Source organism: Hyla sarda, chromosome 13 (assembly GCF_029499605.1).
Source record: "Hyla sarda isolate aHylSar1 chromosome 13, aHylSar1.hap1, whole genome shotgun sequence".
NCBI lineage: Eukaryota > Metazoa > Chordata > Amphibia > Anura > Hylidae > Hyla > Hyla sarda.
In genome coordinates, this window is record NC_079201.1 from 22,589,945 (window position 1) to 22,606,162 (window position 16,218).

Genomic DNA, 16,218 nt, shown 5'->3' on the forward strand with positions numbered 1-16,218 from the left:
TCTTTATTAATGCCCATAGCAGAAAACTATCTTTCTTTATATAATTCAAACAGAAAAAACTTTTCTTCTTTGAAAACGATGAAACAGACTACATATCCCAGCAGTCCTTGCAATCCTGATAGCCACTCCTATCCCAGTGACTCTATATAAAGGACTGCCTTAGTAACACTCCTCCTCTTTCTTGAAGCGAAGTGCAGACTCCTAAGAATCACGAACTCCATGTAGAACTCTGTACCGCAACTCGATTCTTCGGCCAGCCGGCCAACACCTTCCGACTCCGGAGCCATAACACGGGCTTGTGGAACCTTGCCACAAACGACACTCCAACAGGGATGTCTTGAAATCGAACTTCGTCCCAACGGGGACTCAGGAACTAATAGATTATCCGCAAACAGGAATTCTCCACCGTAGTTCAATACCCTGTAGAAAAGAGAAGAAAAACTCGTAACAGGGTGGGTCGGGAGGGAAGATACTCGCCTCCTGTCTTCATATAACTAATATTTTCCGTCACAAGCTAGGAAAATCTCGATTTATATATCAGACAGGAGGCTCATATCTTATGCAAGTTCAAAGCTGCATCATAAAATAGACATCAAATTTAAGAATGATTCAGGTCAAAGGACAGACATAGAGACATGATCCTCCGGTCTAAAGTAAAATTGACGAAAGGTCGACTCTGAAGACCAATCTGCTGCCAATAGAAGGTCTGACAGCGAACCCCCTGAAGTAACCACCTTAGTGGCCATAGCTCCCCTAGTAGAGTGGGCGCCAAAAAGGGAAATGTCAATCCCTGACATTTCCATCACTGATCTCACCCATCTGGCCAGAGTGGCCGAGGAGACTGGATGGTGTGGTTGGACATATGAAACAAGTAATTGGAAATAGTCGGGGGAACGCAAAGGTGCCGTGCGCCTCTCGTATGCCTGCAGGCATCGGACGACGCAAAGTCGTGGATGCGACGGAAAAAAGGGGTAGAAAACCGAGTGCAATCTGGTTTTGGTTCTACGAACCACTGAGAAATTAACTCCTTCTGGCGAAAATTGTCGCCTTGAAATATCGAGGGCTCTCACATCTGATACCCTTTTAATGGAAACCAGACATAATAGAGTCGTGAGCTTGAAGGATAAAACCTTCAAGGAAAGAAAATCATTGTCTTCCCACGAGGAAAACATCTGTAACACTTTAGCAACGTCCCACGTGGTCTGATAACGCGGTCGCGGAGGACGTTTAAATTTTACGCCGCGTAGGAGACGGCACACCAAAGGATGTTTGCCTACAGGCAAAGAGTCCACCGGAGAATGGTATGCCGAGATGGCGGACCTGTATACATTGAGGGAACTATATGATTTTCCCGATTCACATGATTCCGCCAGGTAGTTCACTACTAATGAAACAGGTGCCTGAACGGGATTAACTTGTCGTTGATCACACCAACGAACCCACAATCCCCAGGCAGATCGATATGCCGATCTAGTCCCTGGGGCCCAGACCAAGGCGAGGAGATCTCTAGCCGATTGTGAAAGGACTCCACTTGGGTCTGGCACCCCGAAACCAACCACGCCAGGAGAGGTAGTTTGCCCTCCAGCACCAACGGGTGTTGACCCTTGGTTGGATTCGTCAAAAGATGTGGGAAGTGGGGAAGTAGTCTGGGATAGTCCATCGAGATCCCCAGAATCAGAGGGAACCACGGTTGCGTCGGCCACCAAGGAGTGACCAGAACAACCCTCGCCTTCTGGTTGACTATTTGAAGGAGAAGTCTGGTGATCAGCGGAAAGGGGGGAAACGCATAATGCGTCCCTGTCGGCCAAGTCTGGCGAAATGCATCCACTGCTACTGCCTCTGGATCCGGCCTCCAGCTGTAAAAGCGGAATAACTGTCGGTTGAGGCGTGAGGCGAAAAGATCCGTGTGGAACGGACCCCAGAGACCCTGAAGCGTTAGAAACACAGATCGTTCCAGCGTCCAGTCGCTGGAATCTGTAAGGTATCGGGAATTCCAGTCTGCCACGGAGTTGGACACACCTGGAATATACTCCGCTATCGGAATAATGTTGCGAGAAAGGCAGAAATGCCAAAATTCGGACGCGATGTCCGCTAACAGCTTGGATTTCGTGCCCCCTAGGCGGTTGATGTATTGCACCGCCGCCACATTGTCCATGCGTAGTAATACGCAACAGTTGGATCTCTGAGAGAGGAAGCTCCTGAGGGCGAAAAAGGCCGCCAGGAGTTCCAATGCATTGATATGGAGGGAAGATTCTTCGACGGACCATGTCCCTCCTGTGGTGGAGTGGCCACACCGGGCCCCCCAGCCCTGTCGGCTCGCATCCGACTCCAAAACGACGTCTGGGCTGGAATTGAAGATCGTCTTGCCGTTCCATTCGACGGCATGCCGAAGCCACCACCGTAACTCTTCCTCCGATTCTGGACAAAGAGTGACCTCGTCCGCATAACGCAGACCCTGCCGTAAGTGTAGGGTCTTGAGGCGTTGCAGAGCCCGATAATGAAGCGGGGCCGGAAAAATGGCCTGAATGGAGGCCGCTAGCAGACCGACTATACGTGAGATCACTCTCAACGATACTCGGCCTTTTCGCAAGACTGCCCTGATTTCCTTGCGAATCAAGGCCAGTTTGGACTTGGGTAAACGTAGTACCGCCTGTCTGGTGTCCACTAAGAACCCCAAAAACTCTATCTCCTGACCTGGAGAGAGTACTGACTTTTTGTGGTTGATGAGGAAACCTAGGTCCTCCAGTAATGTCACTGTCCACATTTTGTGCAGACTGGCTTGCTCTCTGGAACGTGCCATTATTAGTAAGTCGTCCAGATATATTATCAGGCGTACGCCTCTGCATCGCAATGCGGCTACGACGGGCTTCATTATCTTGGTGAAGCACCATGGAGCTGATGAAATACCGAAGGGTAGGCAAGTAAATTGCCACATTCTGTCCCTCCATAGAAATCTTAGAAATTGCTGAGAGGTAGGATGCATGGGAATTGTTAGATATGCATCCTTTAGGTCTATCTTGACCATCCAATCTCCCGGGATCAGGAGGTCTCGCAATAAGTGTATCCCCTCCATTTTGAAGTGACGATACGTCACATGTTGGTTTAACTGTCTTAAGTTTATCACCGGCCGATAACCTCCGTCTTTCTTCTTGACTAAGAAGAGAGTGCTTACGAACCCGGGTGACCCGGGATCGACTTCTACTACCGCCTGTTTTGATATGAGTTCTTCTAGTTCCAAGTCTATGAGGCGTACATTTGGAGGAGAAAAATGAATGGGGTGCGGTCTGATGTTCATGACCGGTTGAGAGAGGAAATCTATGTGATAACCCGTTACCGCTGCCAGTATCCACGCGTCTGCTGTAATCGTGGACCAGACGTGGGTAAAATACTGCAGCCTGCCCCCCACAGGTATGTGTGTGTGGTAATGTGGCATCATACTCACCAGTGGGCGGACGAGATCTAGGGAATCCTCTGCCTCCGCGTCCCCTCCAGGGGCGTCCTCGTGGGGGAAAGAAAGGGGCCGGTTGTGCCACAGGGATTGGATATTGCTGTTGAGCGGTAGCGTAAGGTTGAGCGGGGGGTCTGGAATAAGCTCTGTAATAATTGTTACGGCCGGCAGAGCGACCCCTACCTCTGCCGGCCTTGTGAAAAACCTTAGTCCCAGTACCAGGCTTTTTAAGAGAGGATTGAGCCTTGTCAAGGCTGGTGAACAGACTAACGAATTTGTTTATGTTTTTGATCAAATCCTCTCCAAATAGGAGGCCTTCGGCTGAAGGTCCCGGCTCAGTCTCAGCCAAATGAGACAACTGGGGGTCGAGTCTCATTAATATCGACCTGCGTCGCTCAGTAGAGCATGTAGTATTGGCCGAACCCAGGAGGCAGATGGCCCTCTGTGCCCAACCTCTTAATTGGGTCAAGTCCACGGGGTCATCTGTGGAAGCCGCTTGTTCTGATAAATTTAATATTTTTGTCAGAGGACCCAACAAGTCTAAAATGCGATCTTGTATCGCCTTAAATGAGCGCTCGATACCTTTTTTGGTATACTTGCCATTCTTTAGTAGGTACTTTAACAGTACTGGATCAATTTCAGGTGTATGGGCCACCTTTTTGGGGACAAATGGCCTGGGGCATTCTGCCCTCAGTTTGTTCCTATTGACCCTGTCCAGGGTCCTCCTTGTCCAGTATTCTACATATTGTGATACTTGCGGTAGGGGTGCCCAGTCACCTGACCGCGGATGCGATATTGCATCCGGGTTGAAGAATGGTTCCCCTAGGGAGTCTAAGATGGCCTCAGAAGGCAAGTCAGGGTCGACTTCTTTTAAGTCAGACATAAGCCCAGCTTCCTCAATCTCCGAATCAGAATCTGTGGTCACTGTCACCTCGGATCCTTCTGAAGATTCGTCATTAGACGTATCATTAAAGGAGTTCGGCTTTGCTCGCCTAAGGGACTTAAGGCGTTTATGTGGTATCTCCTTGTGAGTCAAGGGTCGTTGAGGATTCTGTTCAGGAAGGCTGGGTTGACCGGCCGTGTTGGGTCCGGTCTTATGCATCAATTCTACTTCCCCTGCCGGGGAGTCGGAATACGCAGTAAGGTGTCTGCGTTTGAAAGGAACTTTCCCTTTCTTAACATTACTCACTGTAACCTGGGAGGTGGAAGGGTTAACAGTAGAGGACAGTGCAGCCTGCACAGACCTGTTGATGAGGTCTTGGATTTGAGCAGCTGTGAGAAGCTGAGGTGAATCAGATGGAAAATCATCCACTGTCACCTCCCTGGGTAAGGTATTAGCTCCTTCTGCCATGATAATTCTATAATAGTACTAATTAGGGCTATAGTAATGTAAATGTACTACAATCTAGAGTAACCAAGTAATTATTAAGCGCACTGCACTGAGCAAACTAAGTTCTCAGGGCAGCACAGAACAAGGCTGAACTCACTATACAATCTGTAGGTACCGCTCTCCTCACCGCTCGCAGCAGACTGGCGATGCGGTGAAGAGGAGGTACGGAACTAGGGTATTCTCAGCCGTAATCTCGCGATGTTACGGCTGAAAACCCAATGATTGGTCAGTAAATGACCGCGCCTCACGGAGGGCCCGCCCCCTTCCCTGACCGCGCGCGCGAGTCGGAGCCGCGGCGGGAAAGGAGAAAAAGAAGGGGGGGAAGGGTAAAGGACGCTCACAAGATGGCGTCTAAAGGTAAGAGTATGAGGCAAAAGGGGAAAAGAAAAACAGGATTAGGAGGGAGGAGAAGAGCGCCCGAACGTGCGGACAGCGGCTCTCTTCTCCCTACGATATAACAAGGGCAGAAGCCCAGAGGAAAAAGAGAATGAATGGAAAAGAGAGAATGAAATATTTAAAGAGAGAGTAGTAAGATATTGTTAAGTGTAAACACAAAACAATTCTGAATACACTGCACAGGTATGAACAATTTAAGAAGAATTTAAGAAGAATTTATACATGAATTGAAGTAATACTTATCTTATCTCTGCCATGAGCAGAAAGAAAGAGGAGGAGTGTTACTAAGGCAGTCCTTTATATAGAGTCACTGGGATAGGAGTGGCTATCAGGATTGCAAGGACTGCTGGGATATGTAGTCTGTTTCATCGTTTTCAAAGAAGAAAAGTTTTTTCTGTTTAAATTATATAAAGAAAGATAGTTTTCTGCTATGGGCATTAATAAAGAAAGATTAATGCATAAGATATGAGCCTCCTGTCTGATATATAACTCAGGATCAGTACTGGAGAAGTAATGTAATGTATATACACAGTGACCTCACCAGCAGAATAGTGAGTACACCTCTGGAGTATAATACAGGATATAACTCAGGATCAGTACGGGATAAGTAATGTAATGTATATACACAGTGACCTCACCAGCAGAATAGTGAGTACAGTTCTTGAGTATAATACAGGATATAACTCAGGATCAGTACAGGATAAGTAATGTAATGTATGTACACAGTGACCCCACCAGCAGAATAGTGAGTACAGCTCTGGAGGATAATACAGGATATAACTCAGGATCAGTAATGTAATGTATGTACACAGTGACCTCACCAGCAGAATAGTGAGTACAGCTCTGGAGTATAATACAGGATATAACTCAGGATCAGTACAGGATAAGTAATGTAATGTATGTACACAGTGATCCCACCAGCAGAATAGTGAGTACAGCTTTGGAGTATAATACAGGATATAACTCAGGATCAGTACAGGATAAGTAATGTAATGTATGTACAAAGTGACCTCACCAGCAGAATAGTGAGTACAGCTCTGGGGTATAATACAGGATATAACTCAGGATCAGTACAGGATAAGTAATGTAATGTATGTACACAGTGACCTCACCAGCAGAATATTGAGTACAGCTCTGGAGTATAATACAGGATATGACTCAGGATCAGTACAGGATAAGTAATGTATGTACACAGTGACCTCACCAGCAGAATAGTGAGTACAGCTCTGGAGTATAATACAGGATATAACTCAGGATCAGTACAGGATAAGTAATGTAATGTATGTACACAGTGACCTCACCAGCAGAATAGTGAGTACAGCTGTGGAGTATAATACAGGATATGACTCAGGATCAGTACAGGATAAGTAATGTAATGTATGTACAAAGTGACCTCACCAGCAGAATAGTGAGTACAGCTCTGGGGTATAATACAGGATATAACTCAGGATCAGTACATGATAAGTAATGTATGTACACAGTGACCTCACCAGCAGAATAGTGAGTACAGCTCTGGAGTTTAATACAGGATATAACTCAGGATCAGTACAGGATAAGTAATGTAATGTATGTACACAGTGACCTCACCAGCAGAATAGTGAGTACAGCTCTGGAGTATAATACAGGATATAACACAGGATCAGTATAGGATAAGTAATGTAATGTATGTACACAGTGACCTCACCAACAGAATAGTGAGTACAGCTCTGGAGTATAATACAGGATATGACTCAGGATCAGTACAGGATAAGTAATGTAATGTATGTACACAGTGACCTCACCAGCAGAATAGTGAGTACACCTCTGGAGTATAATACAGGATATAACTCAGGATCAGTACGGGATAAGTAATGTAATGTATATACACAGTGACCTCACCAGCAGAATAGTGAGTACAGTTCTTGAGTATAATACAGGATATAACTCAGGATCAGTACAGGATAAGTAATGTAATGTATGTACACAGTGACCCCACCAGCAGAATAGTGAGTACAGCTCTGGAGGATAATACAGGATATAACTCAGGATCAGTAATGTAATGTATGTACACAGTGACCTCACCAGCAGAATAGTGAGTACAGCTCTGGAGTATAATACAGGATATAACTCAGGATCAGTACAGGATAAGTAATGTAATGTATGTACACAGTGATCCCACCAGCAGAATAGTGAGTACAGCTTTGGAGTATAATACAGGATATAACTCAGGATCAGTACAGGATAAGTAATGTAATGTATGTACAAAGTGACCTCACCAGCAGAATAGTGAGTACAGCTCTGGGGTATAATACAGGATATAACTCAGGATCAGTACAGGATAAGTAATGTAATGTATGTACACAGTGACCTCACCAGCAGAATATTGAGTACAGCTCTGGAGTATAATACAGGATATGACTCAGGATCAGTACAGGATAAGTAATGTAATGTATGTACACAGTGACCTCACCAGCAGAATAGTGAGTACAGCTCTGGAGTATAATACAGGATATGACTCAGGATCAGTACAGGATAAGTAATGTAATGTATGTACAAAGTGACCTCACCAGCAGAATAGTGAGTACAGCTCTGGGGTATAATACAGGATATAACTCAGGATCAGTACATGATAAGTAATGTAATGTATGTACACAGTGACCTCACCAGCAGAATAGTGAGTACAGCTCTGGAGTTTAATACAGGATATAACACAGGATCAGTATGGGATAAGTAATGTAATGTATGTACACAGTGACCTCACCAACAGAATAGTGAGTACAGCTCTGGAGTATAATACAGGATATAACTCAGGATCAGTACAGGATAAGTGATGTAATGTATGTACACAGTGACCTCACCAGCAGAATAGTGAGTACAGCTCTGGGGTATAATACAGGATATAACTCAGGATCAGTACAGGATAAGTAATGTATGTACACAGTGACCTCACCAGCAGAATAGTGAGTACAGCTCTGGAGTATAATACAGGATATAACTCAGGATCAGTACGGGATAAGTAATGTAATGTATATACACAGTGACCTCACCAGCAGAATAGTGAGTACAGTTCTTGAGTATAATACAGGATATAACTCAGGATCAGTACAGGATAAGTAATGTAATGTATGTACACAGTGACCTCACCAGCAGAATAGTGAGTACAGCTGTGGAGTTTAATACAGGGTATGATTCAGGATCAGTACAGGATAAGTAATGTAATGTATGTACAAAGTGACCTCACCAGCAGAATAGTGAGTACAGCTCTGGGGTATAATACAGGATATAACTCAGGATCAGTACAGGATAAGTAATGTAATGTATGTACACAGTGACCTCACCAGCAGAATAGTGAGTACAGCTCTGGGGTATAATACAGGATATAACTCAGGATCAGTACAGGATAAGTAATGTAATGTATGTACAAAGTGACCTCACCAGCAGAATAGTGAGTACAGCTCTGGGGTATAATACAGGATATAACTCAGGATCAGTACAGGATAAGTAATGTAATGTATGTACACAGTGACCTCACCAGCAGAATATTGAGTACAGCTCTGGAGTATAATACAGGATATGACTCAGGATCAGTACAGGATAAGTAATGTAATGTATGTACACAGTGACCTCACCAGCAGAATAGTGAGTACAGCTCTGGAGTATAATACAGGATATAACTCAGGATCAGTACAGGATAAGTAATGTAATGTATGTACACAGTGACCTCACCAGCAGAATAGTGAGTACAGCTGTGGAGTATAATACAGGATATGACTCAGGATCAGTACAGGATAAGTAATGTAATGTATGTACAAAGTGACCTCACCAGCAGAATAGTGAGTACAGCTCTGGGGTATAATACAGGATATAACTCAGGATCAGTACATGATAAGTAATGTAATGTATGTACACAGTGACCTCACCAGCAGAATAGTGAGTACAGCTCTGGAGTTTAATACAGGATATAACTCAGGATCAGTACAGGATAAGTAATGTAATGTATGTACACAGTGACCTCACCAGCAGAATAGTGAGTACAGCTCTGGAGTATAATACAGGATATAACACAGGATCAGTATGGGATAAGTAATGTAATGTATGTACACAGTGACCTCACCAACAGAATAGTGAGTACAGCTCTGGAGTATAATACAGGATATAACTCAGGATCAGTACAGGATAAGTGATGTAATGTATGTACACAGTGACCTCACCAGCAGAATAGTGAGTACAGCTCTGGGGTATAATACAGGATATAACTCAGGATCAGTACAGGATAAGTAATGTATGTACACAGTGACCTCACCAGCAGAATAGTGAGTACAGCTCTGGAGTATAATACAGGATATGACTCAGGATCAGTACAGGATAAGTAATGTAATGTATGTACACAGTGACCTCACCAGCAGAATAGTGAGTACAGCTCTGGAGTATAATACAGGATATAACTCAGGATCAGTACAGGATAAGTAATGTAATGTATGTACACAGTGACCTCACCAGCAGAATAGTGAGTACAGCTGTGGAGTTTAATACAGGGTATGACTCAGGATCAGTACAGGATAAGTAATGTAATGTATGTACAAAGTGACCTCACCAGCAGAATAGTGAGTACAGCTCTGGGGTATAATACAGGATATAACTCAGGATCAGTACAGGATAAGTAATGTAATGTATGTACACAGTGACCTCACCAGCAGAATAGTGAGTACAGCTCTGGAGTATAATACAAGATATAACTTAGGATCAGTACAGGATAAGTAATGTAATGTATGTACACAGTGACCTCACCAGCAGAATAGTGAGTACAGCTCTGGAGTATAATACAGGATATAACTCAGGATCAGTACAGGATAAGTAATGTAATGTATGTACACAGTGACCCCACCAGCAGAATAGTGAGTACAGCTTTGGAGTATAATACAGGATATAACTCAGGATCAGTACAGGAGAAGTAATGTAATGTATGTACACAGTGATCCCACCAGCAGAACAGTGAGTACAGCTCTGGAGGATAATACAGGATATACCTCAGGATCAGTACAGGATAAGTAATGTAATGTATGTACACAGTGACCCCACCAGCAGAATTGTGAGTGCAGCTCTGGAGTATAATACAGGATATAACTCAGGATCAGTACAGGATAAGTAATGTAATGTATGTACACAGTGACCTCACCAGCAGAATAGTGAGTGCAGCTCTGGAGTATAATACAGGATATAACTCAGGATCAGTACAGGATAAGTAATGTAATGTATGTACACAGTGATCCCACCAGCAGAATAGTGAGTACAGCTCTGGAATATAACACAGGATATAACTCGGGATCAGTACAGGATAAGTGATGTAATGTATGTACACAGTGACCTCACCAGCAGAATAGTGAGTACAGCTCTGGAGTATAATACAGGATATAACTCAGGATCAGTACAGGATAAGTGATGTAATGTATGTACACAGTGACCTCACCAGCAGAATAGTGAGTACAGCTCTGGAGGATAATAAAGGATATAACTCAGGATCAGTAATGTAATGTATGTACACAGTGACCCCACCAGCAGAATAGTGAGTACAGCTCTTGAGGATAATACAGGACATAACTCAGGATCAGTAATGTAATGTATGTACACAGTGACCCCACCAGCAGAATTGTGAGTGCAGCTCTGTCTATGAACCAGCCCTCTGAGGAACAAATAGAAGAAAAATTATGAGTAAGCATTTGTTTGCATACAGAGACCTATGCGTTGCAGTTGATAGGACACAGACCCAGGGAGGGAGCAGGTTTGACCTGTGAACCCTCCTATTGTGACCCCTCCTGTCACCGTTCAGAGTCCCACTGAGTAGAATGGAGGAGAGCTGGAGCCAGCTGGGGAAAGAGGTGAGGACAGAGCTCATATCTGTGCATTGTTACCGATACTGTATACTGACATAAAATCATGTATATTATATATACCGGCAGAGCTCATACAGGTTATCCAGATCTTTACAGCCCCCTGACAGATAACCAAAGGGCAAAGTACCCAGAGAGACATCCAGGCCGACTGTCATTATCTTACTTACCTGACCAATTATACTATTATTTCAACTGGATTTTTAGTTGTTTTTTTTCTCAGTTTGTGGCCAACACCAGAGGGCAAAATGGGAAAAATATCCTCCCCCCTACCCCCAAATCAATTATCAGCCCAGCGCTGCCCCCATCTGGGTTAATACTCACATATCACCCGCAAGTGCTGCCCTCCTCGTCCTGTTTGTTGCGGCCGCCGGCGCTGACACTCTATCCCTATGCCCGGGCTGCAAAAGGTAAACAAAATAAACTTTAAAACATGTTCCTGCGTCGGCCTTACGCTGGGGACGGGAACGTCGGACAGCTGTCAGCCTATCACCGGCCGCAGCGATGTTCCGCCTCGGACGGTGATAGGCTGAGCCCACTGTCATGTAAGGAGCTCTGGCCGGCTTCTATCACTGGCCGAGGTGGAACATCGCTGCGGCCGGTGATAGGCTGACGTTCCCGTCCCCAAGAAGCAGGTGAGGCCGGGACCGGACCAACGGGAGGTGAGTTAAAGTTTATTTTGTTTATTTTTTGCAGCCCGGGCATAGGGATACCACACACTATAGAGCAGTGGTCTTCAACCTGCGGACCTCCAGATATTGCAAAACTACAACTCCCAGCATGCCCGGACAGCCGTTGGCTGTCCGGGCATGCTGGGAGTTGTAGTTTTGCAACATCTGGAGGTCCGCAGGTTGAAGACCACTGGCATAGAGTGTCAGCGCTGGCGGCCGCAACTAACAGGAGGAAGAGGAGGGCAGTGCTTGCGGGTGACATGTGAGTATTTACCCCGATAGGGACAGCGCTGATAATTAATCGGGGGGGGGGCAGAACAGCGCTCGCGGGTCACATATGATTAGTATGATTAGGGGACAGCACAGCGCTGGGCTGATAATTCATTCATTCCTGAGGGGGAGGGGCCAAATCGGTATTGCAGTTAAATGGGTTAAAATTCATATCGTGCAGCCCAAAAATTTTGGTATGCGCTTTGAACCGGTATACCACCCAGCCCTACTGTGGGGACTAAACCTATAAGAGGATTAAAGGGGTTATCCAAGAAAAACCTTTTTTTTCATATATCAACTGGCTCCAGAAAGTTAAACAGATTTGTAAATTACTTCTATTAAAAATCTTACTCCTTTCAGTACTTATGAGCTGCTGAAGTTGAGTTGTTCTTTTCTGTCTAAGTGCACTCTGATGACACCTGTCTCGGGAACCGCCCAGTTTAGAAGCAAATCCCCATAGCAAACCTCTACTACTCTGTGCAGTTCCCGAGACAAGCAGAGATGTCAGCAGAGAGCACTGTTGCCAGACAGAAAACAACAACAACTCAACTTCAGCAGCTGACAATTATTGAAAGGATTAAGATTTTTTAATAGAAGTCATTTACAAACCTTTTTAACTTTCTGGAGCCAGTTAATATATATATATATATATATATATATATATATATATATATATATATAAAAGTTTTTTCCTGGCATACCCTTTTAAGCATTTGCAGTTATTGGCAGCCATTATTTCACAGCATATAAAACTGTCACAGCAGCACTGAGTATTTCAGGAAAAGACAGTGTTCTGTGAACTCTCACAATGAGGTAATGAAGCAATAGAGGAGCGCCAAAATAAAGGAAGAGGAAGCCAGACAGAGTATTTCGTAAGAATCTTGTGGGCAGCAATGCCATGGCCGCTCAAGAGATTGTAGGGCAATATGTAAGGGGCACAAGTCATACTGTCATGAGCAGAATAGAGACTAGAGGGATTGCATAGTGGAAGGACCAGGGTCCTCCGCAGTACAGAATTTTTAAGAAGAGCCGTGTGCTGATCATATGAGGAACAGTGTGACCTTCACCTCATGTGATCACAGTGAGGACAGAGTGTCGTATGGGGTGTGAGATGCAGGACAGATAGAATACCCTAGGGACAGATGGCATTAATCCCTTGTATTCGTGACGCCAGGGCAGGGTTTATCCTCAATACCACCCGAAGGTATACCGCTGGATCCTGGGCTAGGCACGGGGGCAAATAATGACTCTGACGCCAAGTTACAGACAACAGTAGATTTACTGAGTGACAAATGGTAAAGTCTATACAGTGTAGCCAGGGCCAAAGGAGGTGACCAGTGACTTCAGAGACTTTAAGGGCTTGCTGGGACTTGTAGTAGAATGGGACAATTGGGCGCTGTTCAGGTTTCCATTAAAAATAAGTTCTAGATCCAAAAGTAGCATTAAAGTACCTTGAGGTACTATGTTTATTGAGAACACCAATGACGCGTTTCGGAGTTGGCACCCTCCTTCCTCAGATTGGCAATTTCCTGTATCCACTACAGTCAACAGGACTGGATTCTCCATCCCTGTGACCTTTTGGGCTTTGCAGTTCACTTCCATCACTACCACCACCATCATACCCCTATTTAAGGGTGATAAGCGCAGAAAATCTTCAGTAAGGTGAGTGGCCATCCGCAAGGCTGGTGGGATCCAGCCACCCCCTCATTCCACCCTAGTGTCTTGGGTAATACACGAGGTGCGGTCCCTCTTTTTTGTCTTTTTCTATTAGGTAATGCTGTGACTTTATCTTACTTGTAGACTTGTAGCTTGTGGCTTCAGACTTGACTTGAGGCTCCTATGACTCCAGACAGACTCCTAGACTCGACTGCACTGGACCTCAGCAACAAGAGAGAGAGCAGAGGCTCCACCCAGGGCTAATATGGGGGAGACTCTGGTGGGGTCCCATTGGTCACCCTTAAGTCACCTGGTCACTGATACCTCCTGGGTAACAATCACATGACAACTCACATGGTAAACAGTCTTAAAGTGACAACGCTTTCTTCACACATTACACAGTATAATACATTGTAAACATATGTACATGGGGGGGACAAGTGCAAGGGGGGCCCAGGGGACACTGAAAGAAGGCCGCCTGACAGGGCAGCAAGGGTACGGGGTAACAGCTCCCGTACTGGGCCACCACAAGAGCTTCATGTGAGGAACAGAGGTCAAGGGTTACATAGTGGAAGAAGCAGGGTCTCTCTACAGAGCAGAGTATTTCAGACCTATTTTTTTTTAATGTCCCTGACTTTTACCTTTGTATTTTTAGGAGCTGGATCATCAGTACTCACCAAGTCATTGGTCTCATCGTATGGACAAAGATGCCGTCATAGAGGCGCACGTTAGAGAAACTACAGAAGGTACCAGTATGAGACAAGTATAATGTTTCTGGTCATACATATCATGTCCTGACTACTCTTCCTATCCCAGGTACAAGAAAATCTCGGGCTGTGACCCGGACTGCACTGAACATCCAATATGGCGACCGTGACAGTGAGAAGATGGACCTGTATCTACCCGAAGGAGAACCAACAAGTACGAGTCATATTCATTTACCTACAAAGAGGAGAAGGGGCTTGAGAAAAAGTTATCAAACCCACCATCAACAATGCCCTCTACAGTATATACAGTAAGAGTGGTCCTCAGTCCACCTCAGCAACCAGGCTGGGCTCAGTGGGGAGAGAAGAGAAGGCCATGCCCAGACACCTCCCCTGGTGACTTATTCCTTATCTAAAGGATAAGGCATTAATCTTCAGCATGTCCAACCCTTCCCTCCCTTTACATCATATGTAGCAGGAGAGTCAGTAACCCCATACACATTAGACCAGGTTTTCCAAACAGTGTATCTCCACATGTTGCAAAACTACAACTCCCAGCATGCCCGGACAGCCTTTGGCTGGAGTTGTAGCTTTGCAACAGCTGGAGACACACTGTTTGTAAAACACTGCATTAGACAATCAGCTTGCTAGCCTTTGGCTGTCAGGGCATGCTGGGAGTTGTAGTTTTGCAACAGCTTGAGACATACTGCTTGGAAAACTGCATTAGGGTGGGTTCACACCACGATTTTTCTATACAGTTTTTGGATACGTTTAAAAAAACGTATGCAACCATACAGCAAACGTGGCCATAGACTTTCCATTCAAAACCGTATGCACCATAATGTATACGGTTGTCTCCGTTTTTCAAACCACGCGGTTTTTAACTTTTTATTTTTTCGGGACAGAAAACCGTGGCCTACCACGTTTTTTTGTCCGGGTGAAAAACCGTATTAAACCGTATACCTTTTTTTTTAACATGGGAGTCAATGGGAACTGTACAGAACCGTATGTGCGTACAGTTCCATCCAGTTTGCACCATACGGTTTTTGACTTTGCACAGTTTTTTTTTCTTGGAATTTTAATCAAACAAGTGAAACTTTATTCATAATGGAGTGAAAAGTAAAAAACGGATGCAACTGGACATCATTTTTCAAACCTAATACAGATAAAACTTTGTACACACGTTTTGATACAGTTCAGTCAGGTTTTGAGGAATCCGTTTTTTTTTTATCAAAAACCTGATAAAAAAAACTGTATTGCAAAAACGTGGTGTGAACCCACCCTTGGACAGTCAGCTGGTTAAAGGGGTACTCTGGCCCTAAGACATCTTATCCCCTATCCAAAGGTCCCGCCGCTGGGGACCCCGCAATCTAGCATGCAGCACCAACCTGTGAGCACTGCAGGAAGTGCTGGAGGCTCCAAGGCTCCATGCCTCCCGACCACGGGGACGGAGTATCGTGACGTCACTACTCCGGCCCCGTGTGACATCACGCCCCGCCCCCTCAATGCAAGTCTATGGGAAGGGGCGTGACGGCCATCACGCCCCCTCCCATAAACTTGCACTGAGGGGGCGGGGCGTGACGTCACACAGGGGTGGAGTCGTGACGGAGCAGTGCTCACAGGTGGGTGCTGCATGCAAGATTGCGGGAGTCCCCAGTGGCGGGACCTTTGGATAGGGGATAAGATGTCTTAGGGCCGGAGTACCCCTTTAAGCCACCTTTAGTCCCAAATCAAGTAGGCCTTGCGCACTTATCACACTGCACTTGAAGAGTCCAGTTGGTGGTCCGACATGACAGGATGCTCATACAAAGAGGGG

The 16,218-nt window shown here is 45.2% G+C and overlaps 1 protein-coding gene across 9 annotated transcripts in view; it reads left to right on the forward strand.

Annotated features, from left to right (window-relative positions):
• AFMID (arylformamidase) overlaps positions 1-16,218 on the forward strand; it is a 47,895-nt gene that overhangs the window by 7,481 nt on the left and 24,196 nt on the right. For 4 of the 9 annotated variants that reach the window (XM_056549832.1, XM_056549829.1, XM_056549828.1 and 1 more), the window contains exons 2-4: positions 10,945-11,089; positions 14,354-14,444; positions 14,515-14,619. In XM_056549832.1, coding sequence (XP_056405807.1) covers positions 11,057-11,089; positions 14,354-14,444; positions 14,515-14,619 — 229 coding nt within the window. In that variant the 5' untranslated portion in view covers positions 10,945-11,056. Of the gene's footprint in view, positions 1-10,727; positions 10,746-10,944; positions 11,090-13,694; positions 13,705-13,741; positions 13,769-14,353; positions 14,445-14,514; positions 14,620-16,218 lie in introns of those variants that run through there. The other 5 variants (XM_056549833.1, XM_056549834.1, XM_056549831.1 and 2 more) reach the window with 4 other exon arrangements.